The sequence below is a fragment of the Hypomesus nipponensis genome, chromosome 15 (genome assembly GCF_054491055.1).
Source record: "Hypomesus nipponensis isolate SF chromosome 15, ASM5449105v1, whole genome shotgun sequence".
Lineage (NCBI taxonomy): Eukaryota > Metazoa > Chordata > Actinopteri > Osmeriformes > Osmeridae > Hypomesus > Hypomesus nipponensis.
In genome coordinates this window covers 4,695,668-4,711,079 of record NC_140375.1, presented here as the reverse complement: position 1 = coordinate 4,711,079, position 15,412 = coordinate 4,695,668, and the positions used below count along the sequence as shown (strand labels likewise).

Below are 15,412 nucleotides of genomic sequence, written 5' to 3'. Positions count from 1 at the left end.
GAGCTAGTATTCTGCTTCTCGAGTGGTGGATGCATCACAGATTCTTTCAAAAATGTAAATGTGGACTTTGTAGAGCAGTCTTCAAGGTGTTATGTCACAGCTTGGACAGAAGGCCACCATACAGAGCAGTGGTCTAACTAGAAGTGGGCAAGACCAGGCCAAGGCTGGGCTCCATTTCATTTCAATTCAAAACTAAAGGAAACTATTTATCACTCTTTTAATAAAACAACGGTACAACCAAGTTATCACATCAAAAGTATTTCATCTGGGGAATTCCTGTATAAATCCACCCAGAAGCCAAATTTGGCTAATCTTTACATCCATTGTTATGCATTCAGTTAGTGATAGTTGACTTTTGAAACCAAGGTGTCCACGAGTGATTTAATTTCACAAAATGTGCAAAGGCTCATGGGTAATCACTTGGATTGTCTTAACTTTACTATACCAAACCGAGCAGTGTGCCCCTATGGTGTTTTCTGTGACACACACATTGGGCCTCGGGATCGCTCTGGATCTGCCATCAGTGGGCCAGCCAGGCCCTTAGGCTGTTCCCCGGCAGATACAAGTACATGTATTTACTATATAGACCACTATCAGCACACTGGCTCCAGTATCCACACACTGAAATAGACAGAAGATTCAGTTCGATGGAAAATAACTTTAATAAAACTCCTATGAAAACGAAACCAGCAAAACAATAAAAGCCTGTACATTTGACAAAATCCAGTGTCTTGAGTTGACTTGTTGAAGGCTAGCGGTGCGAAATACAGCAGCATCACAAGTAAAGCCACAGTGACAACATTATAGACTTAGGTTTGGGCCCCAGGGATCATCATACTTATATATATATATATATATATCATATGTACTCATGTACGAATATTGCACAAAACACAAATGCAGATGCTGTAGGAGCATCCTGTCAGAACCAGGAAGTAGTTTTGAATCGCAGTGTCAGGCCCTCTGCTTGCAAACCCCTCCCACACGTTGTAGAAACTCCGGCCACACCTGCTGATTTTAAAACGTAAAATGAATCACACTGAGAACGGCACATTATTTTTGCATTGACATTCAATTTCGGAACAGAATTAAAACAGTAAAAACAAACCAACCAAATAACTGTTTTGGTCCAACAAGGCATGTTTTTATGCATGAGTCTGTGAGTTGTTTCATAGTGTGAGTGGGTGTTTGGTGCTCTCAAAGTCAAGTCTGACAAACTTTAGGCAAGGCAAGCTTTGGAGACTGCGTGGTTTGGTTAACCGTTTTTCAGCATTCAACTGATAGAGAAATGGAACCCAGAAAATGTAACCCCGAAAAGTGAAACAAACATTTTAAAGAAACAAGTGTATTTTTTTAAACTTTAAAAACACTCCTGCTATCACTGTTGTACTGTATAATAGCTCATGTGGTTACGGTGCAGTTGGCCTTTTAGCCTCAGAACTGAGCTCTAAGCTCTCTTATCTTCTTTCTCTACAAGAACATTCCATCCCATCTCTTTTTTCGATCACTCTCTCTTTTTCTTAATGCAGTCATAAAGTAGTCTGGCACATAAATCTCTGAAACATTACAATCATAAAAATAAAAGAAGGCAAACAAAGAAAAGAAAACGAAAGAAAAACAGAATACAATCTTCCCGCAGTAGGCATGAGAGGGAATGTCCAATAAGAAGCACTTCAGCTGGGCGTGTGCACATTTTGGCGCCGTTTTAAGACATGGGTGAGACATGCGGCTTCTTCAGTCCTCAACAGCCCCTCTTTGTCTGTGCTGTCAGTCAAGCAGTCACGGGAGCTGGGATTGGTCGACCTGGGTTTGGTCCAATCATGACCCCCCCCTCTCCGTACCCATTCTCTCAGTACTCGTGGATCCGACCATCCTTTTCCCTGGACTGAGGGACCGGGGCGGTCCATTTTCAGGGGATGAGGGGAGGGAGGGGCCTGGTTCTACTGTTCCACCGGCTGTTCTGGCTGTTCCACAGGTGCTGTGTCTGTGCAAAGCTCGCGATCAGCTTTACCTTAAATCCAGAGATATAATACGTGACCAAGTGAGTGGAATGGGATTGGTGGACAGGTCAGTAGCAGGGGCCAGATGTGTGACCAGGAGGGGTGGAGGGAGTAGAATGTCATGCCCTGGGGGATTGGGGAGTTGTGTGTAGGTGTGTGCGTGTAGGTGTGTGTGTGTGTGTGTGTGTATGTTTACAGTATCTCTGTGCAGTGTTTGCAGAGCGTATTTTCAGATCACATACGCATTCCTCCTCTAGATTCCCTTCTTGATGTCCTCTTTGTCCTCAGGCATACCAAGGACAAAACCACTCCCCCCTCCGGGTTCATACAGCACCGTGGCACTCTTTACACGCCCCCGCCCCCCTCCCCGCCCAAGGTATCTTTGCTTTAAGAGCGGTTGTCCTTGGCGACGTTATGGGCCATCCAGTTGACCTTGGTGGTCCAGCTCTCTCGGAGCGCCTCGTCAAACTTCTGGCGGAACTGTTTGAGGGCCTCCTCGTCTGTCTTACCCAGGGCCAGAGAGTCCTGGCAGGGGAGGGGAAACAGAGAGAGGGGTCAATTCTGTTACATGTCACCATGCCGCGCTAAGGCCGCTAAATGAGTGGTTTTCTTCTGTGTGCACACAGCACAACCCGTCATGACTGAGCGGGCGTACCTTCAGGTACTGGATGTCTTTGACGGAGGTGAGCTCAGGCAGGCCGGCCGTCAGCATGAGGGCGAACAGAGTGATGAAGAGGTTCCCGTTTCTCCTCAGGATCAGGTAGGCGTCCTCACAGTACTGTCGAAAACTGGGGGAGACACACACAAACACACACGTTACAGTCAATTGTGACAGCATTCCAAAAACAAATGCTGCTAACCTTTCCGACCAACCACAGAAACAGGATTCTTTCCATAAGCATGATATTGGCTTCATGCAAAACAAACTCTTTAGGTCAACCCACAGGCTCACTAAACCGATCAGGAAGGATTAAGGTTACTTGTGTGTGTATTGGCCTGTGTGGAGTAAGAGTTGAAGGGCTACCTGCCAAACTTCTCTGTGTTGCCCGTTTTGCCCTGCTGGATGACATGGATGAAGTCATGGGTGAGGATGAAGGGAACACGCTCCCTCTTTATCCCAAACTTGGACTTGAAGTTCCCTAGGATGTGGCCAAAGTCTATATGGAAGAGCTGAGAGACAGGGGCAGAGGTCCAATCAGTGAGAACCAAGGGTAGAACATGTCAAGGAATACATACATCAAAAAGAACAATTCAAATCACACAGAATAAAGAATAAGAAGCAGCTATTAAAAATGTTGTCCCCCATCAGTGATGTAGTTGCCACCTTGGGTCAGTCAGTGACCAGACTGCCCCCTAGCGGCACAGAGTCAACATTACTGCGATGACCTAACACACACACTGAGATTATTCCCAGAACAGTGTGTGTTTTTGTACTATTCCCCACGACAGGTTGTGTGTGTGGTACTCGCAAGAACAATGTGTGTGTAGTATTTCCCAGGGCTGTGTGTGTGTGTGTGTGTGTGTGTAGTATTCCCAGGGAGTAACAGTGTCACCCACCTGGCCTGTACTGCGAACCATGATGTTGTCACTGTGGCGGTCTCCTATGCCCAGGACGTAAGTGGCTACACAGTAGCCTGCACACGACAGCGTGAACTCTTCAATGGCTCGCTCCAGAGCGTCCCTGTACAACACACCAGGGCCAAACATGAACCTCCACAGAGTTGACAGTTATCAGGTCAGGGGTCATTTTCTCGAGGATATTCAAGGTGTTCCAGCCTATTCCAGTCCGGAATTATTCTTAGTGTTGGTTTTAATATATCGTATTCACACAGGTTGAGGAGGAGCCTTAAACCAGCTCAAAATGTCCAGGAATGTTCCAGACCATTCCTTGTTTTTTCACGAAACATTGAAATGGTTTTGTACTCCTCATATACCCTGCAGTCATTCCTCCAGCAGCCCCCATGATACAACCCAACTGAAAGCCGACCCAGACAAAGCGCTTGCCAAGCGTGGCGTTACCCAGAGTTCTTCTCCTTGAGCCAGTTGAGCAGGGCGTCCTTGTTGAACGCCGCCGTCGCTGCCACGTTGCTGCTCGTCAGCTGGATGTTGGCGATGGTATCCGCCGACGACACCACCTCGATGAGGCCGGAGCGGTCCCCCGTCGCCAGGCAACCGTAAGGCACGATTCTGAACGCCGACAAACACGTGTGAGCAAACTCGTCAGAGCAAAACACCTTCATCAAACTAAATAGAGGATTTCTTTTGTTTGTAGACATTTTTATTTGATTCAATCGTATCAACAAAGAGAAGAACACACGTAAAAAGGAGCAGAAACAATCTGACCCTAACCTTCTCTTCCTCATCAACAGTACCAGTATCCTTCTTGAGACTAGCGAGTTGAGTATCCTTTATGTTCTGCTGCTGGCAGACATCAGGGGGTTAAACTGGGAAGCCGAGGGTGTGAAGGAGGATTCTGCCAGCAGCAGATGACTGGCAATGGGATCCACATGCGGATCATGTTGAACACTCTCTCCGACATGTGACGCTCTGGTAAAAAGTCGTAACGGAAAACGATCCCCCCCCCCGCCTTTACTGAGGCTGGCTGTGTCTGTGTCTGCTGGTGTGATGAGCTGAGACGGCTCAAAGCTGCATCATCGACACCAGGAAGGTGTTTATCCGTCCCATTCACAGTCAGATGTGTGTTAGTATCAAACTGTTGTTATTAAACCCCTTGGCTGTCACATTGGTTCCATATCAGGTTTATGGAACAACTGTTGTCCACGTATCCACTAGGGGGCGTGGTGGACACCTGACAGGGCCCGATCCTGGAACCTATTGCGTATGACTGTCTCAGAGCCCCGTGGGCACATGTTCAACAGGGTGGAGAGCGTGTCGGATGTGCGTAATAGGACGCACGCGGAAATTCGCAACATCTGAAGGACACGTGCAAGCAGAAGCACTGTGGAATTACCCACCAGCCACGCATCAGAGGCACGCACACACACACACACACACACACACACACACACACCCACACACAACATGTTGTAGTCGTTCTAACATTGGCCTTATCTTCTGTACCACCCCCCTCTTCCTCCTCCTCCTCCCTGAACTCCAAGAGTTTCATCTCCTGCAGAACCTTTGTCCTGGTGACCCCTGAGGCTTGCCTTCCAGCTCAACTGTCAAAACAAGCGCTCCACTGCCTCGCTCCAGATGTGTGTTTGTGCCTGAGTGCGTGTGTGTCAGAGTGTTTGCATTTCAAAGCGCATGTGTGGATCTGATTAGGATGAGAGGCGACTCGTGTGTGTGTGTGTGTGTGTGTGTGCGTGTGTGCGGTATGAATATCGGGTGTGTTGAGAAGTGAAAGGTTAGTCTAGCAGGGGGTGATTTAGTGACCCTGCCCCCCCCCCCAATCCGTTCCACACAAAAGTGCTTCCTCTTCCCTACTGAGCACAGGAACAAACAGACACCTCGCTCATCTTCGCGACACACACACATACACACATACAAACCTAAGGTCCAGGTTTGCTTCTTTCCATAGAAGGTCCATCAACCTCAAGATCTGAAGAGTCAACATGTCTTGTCTCAGATCTGGGGAGAAAGAGATGGAAGGCCGAAAGAGGAAGTTGTTACATACAGAGAGACATTTACGTCTCTCCTCAATCCAGTTCCCCATGACCCCCTTCTCTAGCCAGGCTACTCTTTCTCTCCAGTGATCTGTCAATCTTCCCACATTCACATGTTTCTCCATCATGACCCACTTTTACCCTTTCACTTCCCCTGTCACCCCCCCCCCCGACTCCTCATCCTTCCTGTACCCCCCCTCCCCTCCCTCACCGTCTCCGTTCTTGTAGATGATGCCCAGGCTGTCTCCTCCCAGCAGCTTGTTGTTGTAGACGATCCACAAGGGCTTCATCTTGGAGTCCATGTACCGACACTTCTCCACGCTGACACGCAGAGGGGGAGAGAGGGAGAACGAAGGGGGGGGGAGGGATGGATAGAAGGCAGGGGGGTAGGAGAGGGAGGGAAAGGAGGAGGCCGTGAAAGGGAGGAGGAGAAGACCGGGAAGAAAATGAGACACAGCACAAGATGGGTATAAGAACTGGATACAAGATGAGAAACGTGCATTTGCAAAGAAGGACAAACAGTTGGGTCTCAGAAAACACAGAATCCTCTGCTCTCCATTCCCCTCTACCTTTCCCCCTCCCTCTCACCCCACACCCCCCCCCCCCCCTCCCCTCACTTGATGCCGGAGAGCAGGATGCTGGGGTTGAGCGGGGAGTGCAGGTCGGACAGCGTCTCCGTGTAGCCGCTCTGCCTCAGGCAGGTCATCATGGCCTCCTTGGTCAGCATGGCCTCCTTGGTCTTGCTGCGCGCGTTCTTGAGGGTGCCCAGCCGGATCAGCTCGTTCACAGACTTCAGCTTGCTCAGGGCTTCCACCTGGAGCAGGGCGACGAAGAGGGGGGGAGAGAGAGAGGAAGAGAGAGAGAGACAGAGAGAGAGACAGAGAGAGAGAGAGAGAGAGAGGAAGACAGACAAGATGAGTCAAAGGTCAGTCGAAACTGTCAACGGTAAACAAGCACATTGTGACCCCCCCCCATCCTCCTGAAACATCCCCACAGAGGGAGCTCTCCAAAACAGGAAGTGAAGTACTGACGGACAGCTGCAGACAGGGAGTGGAAGGAAGTGGACCTACTACAGGGGGGGGGGGGCGAGGTCAGAGGTCAGAGGTCGCTCTGCTGTCATTCTGCTTCTATAAATAACCCCTGCTCCTGGCTGGACTGGTCCCAGTACACTGCTACAAGGCCAGGCTGTGACAAGCTGGTTCACAGGTCCTCATGTCAGAGATCTTTAAAAGGACCCACTCTTCTTGTTTTTCAGATCACAAGTTAAAATGTTGTAATGTTGACGAAGTCACTCAATAAACAACATGTTGAGGATCACTGAATATACTCATAATCTCTCAGCAAAGTACACTTCCCAGGGAATGTCTTCTGTTTTTTTTTTGAGGGGGGGGGGGGGAAATACGATTTAAGGTGTGCCAACATTCTACTTCTTCAACTATTTTCAGAAAATCAAAGACCAATAGCCTGGCACTGCTTGAGGAGCAGGAGGCCACTTCCTGTCCGTGTCTGAAGAAGTGAGAGAGGTGAGGGGAAACTAGCCCAGACTAGGGAGGCAACGAATCCAGGATTCGGATGCGGCCGAATATTGGGCTTTTTGACGGGGTTCGGATTCGACTGAACTATCGATTTTTTCTCACAGAATGCGAACCCTACACTTGCACTACGCGCACTACGCTGGTCGACAATGACGCCGCCGTTGATTACGAGAAGGTGTTTACGTAGGTGGACTGTTCAATGCAGTAGGCTGAGAGAAAGTGGAAATGCAACTCGTGAGCAGAAAAAGTGTTGTTTGGCAGAACTTTCAGTCAAAAGAAGGCGATTCAAGTCGAGCTACATGTTCAATTTGCAAAGCCGATCTATCTCATGGTGGCAAGGACCCTAAACAATACACAACATGTCTGCTGTTAAAACATTTGCGTATGAAACATCCAAAAGAAATTCAAGAAATTTAAAAGGCTAATATTTTGGATATTGATTGGATCTTGAGATAGGGTAAACACAGGCATGGTATTTGTCAAAATACCACTTGCCACTTGTCTTCCTGGCATAACGTTGCCTTTTCTTTGTTTTTGTTTTTTTACAGTAAAAAAATAAAAAATACACTGCTGTGGACGTTGTTGACTTTATTAATGTGTTTACTGTGTTAACGGACTGAGGATGGGAGTAGGATTCGGTATTAGGTTTCGGCCGAATCTTAACCAGTGGATTCGGTATTCGGCCGGACCCCAAAAATCTGGATTCGGTGCATCCCTAGCCCAGACAAACACGGAACACAAATGGAAAGCGTGAACGACAGGCAGACCACAGCCCCTACCCAGCACCATGTAGAGGTTACACAGGCTCAGATGGCAGGCTGATGTGTGAGTGTGTGTGGGTGTGTGTGGGTGTTAAAGTCCGACCTGCTTCTTCAGGACCTCGATGTGAGGGATGCTCCCTCGACAGTAGGCCTCCAGGATGAGGGCAAACTGCACACACACAGCCGGCATGTGGATCTCTGACCTGCAGGGGGAGCCACCGTTACTATGCAGCTCCACACACCCACACCACACACACCACACACACCACACACACGCCACACACACACGTGTGTCACCGCTACCTGAGGTGCCAGAAGAGGAAGTGTCCTATCTTGCGGTTGCCCTGGGCTCTCTCCAGCAGGAAGCGTGTGAGCGCGCAGTCGTAGTAGGGCTCGTACCTCAACACCTGCACCAGCTGGAGCAGGTACTGAGACAGCTCCTCGTCACTAAGGGGGGACGGGGGGCGAGGGGGGCGGAACGTGAGTGTAATAAGGAAACTGACTGCTTGACTATGAAAGTACAGTGATTTGCAGATTCAAGTTCAAGCCATTTGGAACAAGTCCAGGTGCATTGGAATGCTTGTCTGCCTGCTTCTCTTGCCAGTGTCCTACAGGCCTATATACACCTATGATAAACCATGTCAACCTACCTAAACCTGCAATAAACAATCTATACCTATAATAAATCAATCCTAATCTAGTGTGTGTGTGTGTGTGTGTGTGTGTGTGGGGGCTACCTGATCTTTCTCAATCTGTCTACTGTGTGTGTGTGTGTGTGCAGCCTACCTCATCTCTCTCAGGCAGGCCACAGCGTACTCCCGGACGTACTGGTCAGGATAGTTGAAGTCCAGCAACTCCAGAGCATCCCGAGGACTCAGCTTGGGCCAGATCTGGAGCAGGGCCTGCAGCTGTGTGTGTGTGTGTGTGTGTGTGTGAGAGAGACAGAGAGTGTGAGATTGAGTGAGTTTGTATGCTTACACACGCCATCATAAGAAAGATGTAGAATTACACACTAGTTTGTCAACACTGACTTCAAGACTGACTTGGAGCTGAACCGTTTCAGAGACTAGCGGCTCATTGAGCAGAAGATGTTAGCGTGTGCGCGCTGTCCTGCTGACCTGAGCCATGTCCTCATGCTTGCTCCACTTGACGGACAGCAGCAGCTTGGGCAGCGACTGGGGGAAGTTCTCCATGCAGTCGTAGCGCAAGGTCCAGATCAGGTCCTTCTCGTTCTCGCACAGCTGGGACAGCGGGTCGCGCTCCATGATCTCCTTCAGCTCAATGTGGAACTTCTTCCCTCCTCGACCCTGCGGAGGCAGAGCGGGGCGCAGTGAGGGCTTGCGGCCACAGGGGGGCAGTGCAGGACAGGGGATTTCGACGCTTGCTGCAAGAGATGGATCAGCCTGCGACCGAATGACGTTTTGAAAAGACGAGTTTCTTGGTTGAGTTGTGAGTTGGTTGGTGCCAGTCTGTCATACACACATGCATGGACTACATACAGAACTGGACATGTGTTTGGCACATGTCCTGGTCCTTTGCCGTCTGTCTGTCTGTCTGTCTGTCTGTCTGTCACCAACTGCCCTGCTGCTCACACTACTCTGCGAGGGGGCAAGCTCTGGCAAGCCGTCTCTGTCACATGGTGTTCTAGAACTATCCGTCCTCTCCCCGGGCGCTGTCAGGGAGAGAGGTGGGAGAGGACAGGAGAGGAGAGGAGAGGAGGGGAGGGGAGAGGAGGGAGAGGAGAGAGAGGAGAGACAGATGGGAGAAGAGTGAGGAGAGGAGGAGAAAGGAAAGGGAGGGAGGGTGGAGAGGGAGACTGTGCGTCTGGCCTGTTTTGATCTGGGACACTGATCTGGTCGGGCGAGGCGTTTTGTCGTGACACCCTGCCAAAACCATCAACTGGGTTGCTCTGGAAACTGGACCCCAGCGAGATCAGGATCTCTGACGCAGTTACTTTCTTCGGGAACTGTCCATCTGACCGTGTGCAGTGTGTGTGTGTGTGTGTGTGTGAATGCGGGTATGCGTGTGTGTATGCAGGTGTGAGGTTAGGGTTAGTGTGGCTGGAACTCACTACCATTGGAGAGCAGTCACTGGATCCGGCGATATCGGCAGCTTTCTCTAGTATCTACAGAGAGAAGAACACACACACACACGTGTTTGAAGGTAAGGGCCAAGCGAGACTGCGTGGGTGTGTGTGTGTTTAGGTTAAAGAGCGTGTTATACACACTGCATGTATAGAACACATGAGAGGAATTCTTGAAAGGAAAACAACACTACACTCCTTGGGACTTAGCCAAGTTGTGAACAGGGCCAAGTGTTTGTTTATGAGCCTGTTAGTGTGCTCTAAGGCTATAGACAATGTCTGCATAATGAGTGTGTGCGTGTGTGTCCTGACCTTGTCAAAGGGAGGGAAAACAATGGGGTGTGCACAGTACTCTGGGAAGTTGATATGTAGCGCTGTGGCGTTCTCCGTGTAGGGGTTGGTCTGGATAGTCCCTATGGGGTTCAGCATCTCTTCAAGTTCATCTGAGGAACACACACACACACACACCGTGGTCCATATGCTGTACGTAAAAGCTCAGGAATGAGTGCACAGCGTTTGCTGCTGAAGACACACCTCGTCAGTGTGTGTGTGTGTGTGTGTGTGTGTGAGCGTGTTCTCACCAGGAAATGAGGACCAGCTGTGCAGGATGATGTCTCCCGTCTTCAGCTGTCCTTTATAGTCAAACACCATGGTGTTGACCCAGGCCACAGGGTAGTGCTGAGGGGCACACACACAGGGGAGAGCCATCGTAGCCTCAGCAAACACACACAAACAAGCATGCGCGCGTGTGCGCGTCAGGTGTGCCCTCCTCTCACCACTTTGCCGGCCTTGCGGATGGTCTGGTACTTGTGGGGGTGGGCGTTCTTGGTGGACTTCTGCTTCTTGACCTTGTCCATGACGGCGTAGACGGCGAAGCAGAGGCGGGCCATGCGCGGCAGGTCGCTCACGGCGATGTCGAACTCCAGCGTGCCGCTCCACACGTGCTCCGAGCGCCCGCTGCTCTCGCTGCTCACTGCCGGCTTGCACAGCAGCTCGGTGCCGTGGAACAGGCCGGCACGCACCTGGACCTGGGGGGGGGGAGAGAGTCAAGGAAGAGAGGGGGGTGGGGGGGGGGGGGAGTCAAGAAAGAGAGGCGGGGGGGGAGAGTCAAGGAAGAGAGGGGGGAGAGAGTGGAGAGTCAAGGAAGAGAGGGGGGGGGGGGGGGAGAGTCAAGGAAGAGAGGGGGGGGGGGGGGGAGAGTCAAGGAAGAGAGGGGGGAGACAGGGGTATGAGTGAATAAGAGGGAGTGACAGAGAGAGGATGAAGAAGGAAGGCACAGGGGTAGTTAAGTGAAGGGGTGGGGGGGGGTAATAACGGGTATTAATAAACAAGTGAGAGATTTCCAGAACGTAATGCCTGTGGCGAGCTAGTAGGGGTCAAGGTTGGGAGGATGGTCGTCGGGGAGGTCAGGTCAGAGGTCAGCGTGCCAGCAGGGTGGGGTTACCTTGGCGGTTTCCTCAGCGTTCACCTTGCTGCCCTTGAGCAGGACGATCTTGAAGGGCAAAGGCACGTCCCACACACACGTGTGCAGCTGCTGGGGAGCACAGAGAACACAAGCCGCTATGAGAACTGGGAGAATGGGAGGAGCTACATACCGTACACTTAAATCTCCACACTCCTCTTTACAACTGTGCGCACACACACACACACACACACACCAATGTTGGCAAGCGTAGACACACACACACACACACACGTGAAGGTCAGGGCGGTCAGCCTGGTGTGAGGCAGAGTGGATTTGCTAAGGTCAGCAGCATTGGACAGGAACAACACCATCACATGACTGGTTCTGGGCAACATCAACATGACTAACCAGCACACTTCCTGCTGCTCACTCGCTCACTCACTGTGTGTGTGCGTCAGATCATGTGAACTGGTGCATACATACATCCCACTGAAAGAACATGCATATATATATATATATATATATATATATATATATATATATATATATATATATATATATATATATATATATATATATATATATATATATATATATATATATATATATATATATATATATATATATATATATATATAGATGATTTCACGTGTTTGTTTTTGCATGTGCCTGTATAGGCATTTCAAATCTTTCTGTCTGGGTTTGAAAGTAGGTGTGTATTTAATAGCATGTGTGTGTGTTTCATATGGTATGTGTGGGTCATACATGTTGTGCTGTGCGCTTGTGTGCTTCTTGCTGCAGCCCAACTACAACCACTACAGTGTCCTCTCTCCTCTCCTCTCCTCGTCACTTCTCTAACCTCGAGCACAGCTCGACTGAAACTCAAAGGAGAAAGAAAACGTTTCTCATTGCGAGGTGCCCTCTCACTTCTCCTTTCATCACCGTGTCTCTCCTCCGACCGCAAGACATCCCTGCCTGACCGCCGTCGCTTTCTGTTCCCATTACCGCTCTGCTCGTTCTCTTCTTATGGCCACAACTCCGATTTGGGCCCCTGTCCTTGACTTCTCTCATGTCCTTGTATGCTGGCGTCCCGTCCTTGTTGTAGGGGGACCGTAAATCCTTTTTTTCGTTGTCTTTTTCACTGTTCTAAAGTTTGCGTTCATAGAAACCCCCTCCCCAACAATCAGAATATGGTTATTATACTGTATGCTAGCCTCAAATTCCTGTCAGCTAGCTACATGTTCTGGTATGCTTGCTTCCTGTCCTAAATTGTCAATGACGTAAAAACACAAGGATGAGTCAAAGATAGAAATTGACTCGCCGATCCACACATTTGTTTTGATCTGTGGGGATAAAGTTAACCTACTGATGAATGAATGCTGGCTTATGTGCAGCTGATCCACACATCCATGGGACGCTGTTGCCATGGTCCCGGACAATCGCGCGCCGGGGAGACCTCGCTAACCAGCCGAGGGCCAATTAAAACCCCTGACTGACCTTTTCCACGACGCCTCATCAAAGAGAGATGTCATGGACCACCTGTGGAGAGCGGCTAGTGATGTCTGATCAGAGGAGGGGGGAGGGAGAGCCACTCGAAACCCCTCAAAAGCGTGACATCACAGCTGACAGGAACACTACTGGTACACACACACACACACACACACACACACAGAGATAGATCCTATGGGGCCTCTCTTTCAGACTGACCGAGACGCCCCTCTTCTTGGGGGGCAGGGGTATGGGGGGGTTGGAGCCCTTGCGGTTGACCACGGCTCCTATGGCGGACAGCTCCCTGTCGAACATGGCCTGGACGGAGCTGACGTGCACCAGGGTGAGGTGAGGGCACTCCTTGGTCTGGGCGCACGTGCGGATGTACTGCAGACACAGGGAGCACACCGACACAGTCACATGGCTGCTTGGGGAATATTAGGCACAGATAAAACACAGACACAACAAGGAAGGAACGTTAACAGCTGGAGGGCCGAACATGGTGTGTGTGCGTGTGTGTGTGTGCATGTGTGCGTGTGTGTGTGTGTCGACGGCTGCCAGACTGTGAAAACACATGGTGTCTGCAACAGGCTTCTGGGAAAGGGTACAGCCAGAACCTGTCTCTTCACAAGCTGCAATATTCAGTGTCTGCTTCGATGAACATGGACACACACACACACACACACACACTATTATTAATGAGCAAATACTGGGCCATCAGCTGACCATGTACGGTCCATTGACTCCAGTTTAGGGATAAACATAATCCTCTACCTTGACCACAGTCCAGAATAACCTTGAAACATGAACCACAGCAGGGCTGTGGCGCCCTGACCAAGACTGTTGAGAAGAGTTTGGTTATGTGAGACTCACTTCATTCAAGATGGACAGGTTAAAGCCATTTAGAAAAAGGGGGCGTTTGTATTTCCACTGAAAGCCTTGTCTATGTAGATTGTTCTTGGTAGACTGTATAGCTAATAGCAAAACAAGCAACCATATCATGATCAACACTCCTGGAAAAGATTTGGCTTCCTTTCACTACATTCTCAACTGCAGGTCGTTATTTACATTTACATTTAGTCATTTAGCAAATGCTGTTATCCAGAGCGACTTACAGGGACATTCCCCCCGAGGCAAGTAGGGTAAAGTGCCTTGCCTAAGGACACAACGTCATTTTGGCGGGGGAATCAATCCGGCAACCTTCTGATTACTAGCCCGACTGCCTCACCGCTCAGCCATCTGACTCCCTATTCCCAGTGTTGAGTGGACAGATATCGCTGCCTCACATTCACAGTCTAAAGTTGTGTATTGTGTCTCGCTTCACACACGACACTGCCTCGGTCCCAGTGTCGAGCGGAGCTCCAGCCAGATATGAGAGCGTACTGCCCGTCAGTGGAACAGCCGTGTACCTTGTAGTGGACCAGGGGATGGTCTCCACACAGGAACTCCAGCTTGCCACTGACCCTCAGGACAAACTGGCCCTCGTCCGTGTCCAGCTGCTCCTGGGGGTCCATGCCGGGCCCGTGGGTGGTCAGCCACTTCTTGAGGGCCTGCTCCACCATCTCCTTGGGCGTGGTCGACGACGGCACCTTCAGACTGGCCGTGTCCTGGTAGGGGGGGACAAAGAGACATTTGAGCGTACCCCTTGATGAAGACATTGAGGACCCTGGGGGGGGAGGTTTTTCCGCCTCAATTTGAACCTCAGTGCATTTCTTTTGTCGTTGTCAAAAAGCTGGTGATGAAGTGTGTGTGTGCGTGTGTGTGTGTGTGTGTGAGAGGGAGAGAGGGAGGGGGAGAGAGAGAGAGAGAGGGAGGGGGAGAGAGAGAGGGAGAGAGAGAGGGAGAGAGAGAGGGAGAGAGAGGGAGAGAGAGAGAGAGAGAGAGAGAGGGAGGGAGAGAGAGAGAGGGAGAGAGAGAGAGGGAGAGAGAGAGGGAGAGAGAGAGGGAGAGAGAGAGGGAGAGAGAGAGGGAGAGAGAGAGAGAGGGAGAGAGAGAGAGGGGGAGAGAGAGAGAGGGAGAGAGAGAGGGAGAGAGAGAGGGAGAGAGAGAGAGAGGGAGAGAGAGAGGGAGAGAGAGAGGGAGAGAGAGAGAGAGGGAGAGAGAGAGGGAGAGAGAGAGAGGGAGAGAGAGGGAGAGAGAGGGAGAGAGAGGGAGAGAGAGAGGGAGAGAGAGAGGGAGAGAGAGAGAGAGAGAGGGAGAGAGAGGGAGAGAGAGGGAGAGGGAGAGGGAGAGGGAAAGGGAGAGGGAGAGAGAGGGAGAGAGAGGGAGAGAGAGAGGGAGAGAGAGAGAGGGAGAGAGAGGGAGAGGGAGAGGGAGGGAGAGAGAGGGAGAGGGAGAGGGAGAGAGACAGAGAGAGATGGCTAAAGCCAAGCGAGCGGTAGATTCAGAAGAGGGATTACAGTGAAGCGTCTGTCTGCAGCCACAGGGCTTAGTGCAGAGAGACACCCAGACATGTAGCTCAGGCCTCATTCAGCTGGAGCGGCCCTCCCTCCCCGTCCCTCATCCCCCCCCGGG

General features: G+C 50.5%; 1 protein-coding gene across 5 annotated transcripts in view; it reads right to left on the bottom strand.

The window, feature by feature from the left end:
- Positions 1-638: 638 nt before the first annotated feature.
- The window catches only part of pik3cb (phosphatidylinositol-4,5-bisphosphate 3-kinase, catalytic subunit beta), a 42,246-nt gene continuing 27,472 nt past the window's right edge, over positions 639-15,412 (bottom strand). For 4 of the 5 annotated variants that reach the window (XM_084673975.1, XM_084673974.1, XM_084673977.1 and 1 more), the window contains exons 6-24: positions 14,308-14,505; positions 13,118-13,285; positions 11,450-11,539; positions 10,782-11,033; positions 10,587-10,683; positions 10,318-10,448; positions 9,994-10,047; positions 9,041-9,229; positions 8,709-8,830; positions 8,226-8,369; positions 8,026-8,125; positions 6,244-6,440; positions 5,838-5,947; positions 5,513-5,591; positions 4,020-4,187; positions 3,558-3,681; positions 3,025-3,170; positions 2,656-2,788; positions 639-2,525 (exon numbers count right to left, since the gene is read on the bottom strand). In XM_084673975.1, the coding sequence (XP_084530101.1) occupies positions 2,388-2,525; positions 2,656-2,788; positions 3,025-3,170; positions 3,558-3,681; positions 4,020-4,187; positions 5,513-5,591; positions 5,838-5,947; positions 6,244-6,440; positions 8,026-8,125; positions 8,226-8,369; positions 8,709-8,830; positions 9,041-9,229; positions 9,994-10,047; positions 10,318-10,448; positions 10,587-10,683; positions 10,782-11,033; positions 11,450-11,539; positions 13,118-13,285; positions 14,308-14,505 (2,640 nt within the window). In that variant the 3' untranslated portion in view covers positions 639-2,387. The remainder of the gene's footprint in view (positions 2,526-2,655; positions 2,789-3,024; positions 3,171-3,557; positions 3,682-4,019; positions 4,188-5,512; positions 5,592-5,837; positions 5,948-6,243; positions 6,441-8,025; positions 8,126-8,225; positions 8,370-8,708; positions 8,831-9,040; positions 9,230-9,993; positions 10,048-10,317; positions 10,449-10,586; positions 10,684-10,781; positions 11,034-11,449; positions 11,540-13,117; positions 13,286-14,307; positions 14,506-15,412) is intronic. The other variant, XM_084673978.1, reaches the window with a different exon arrangement.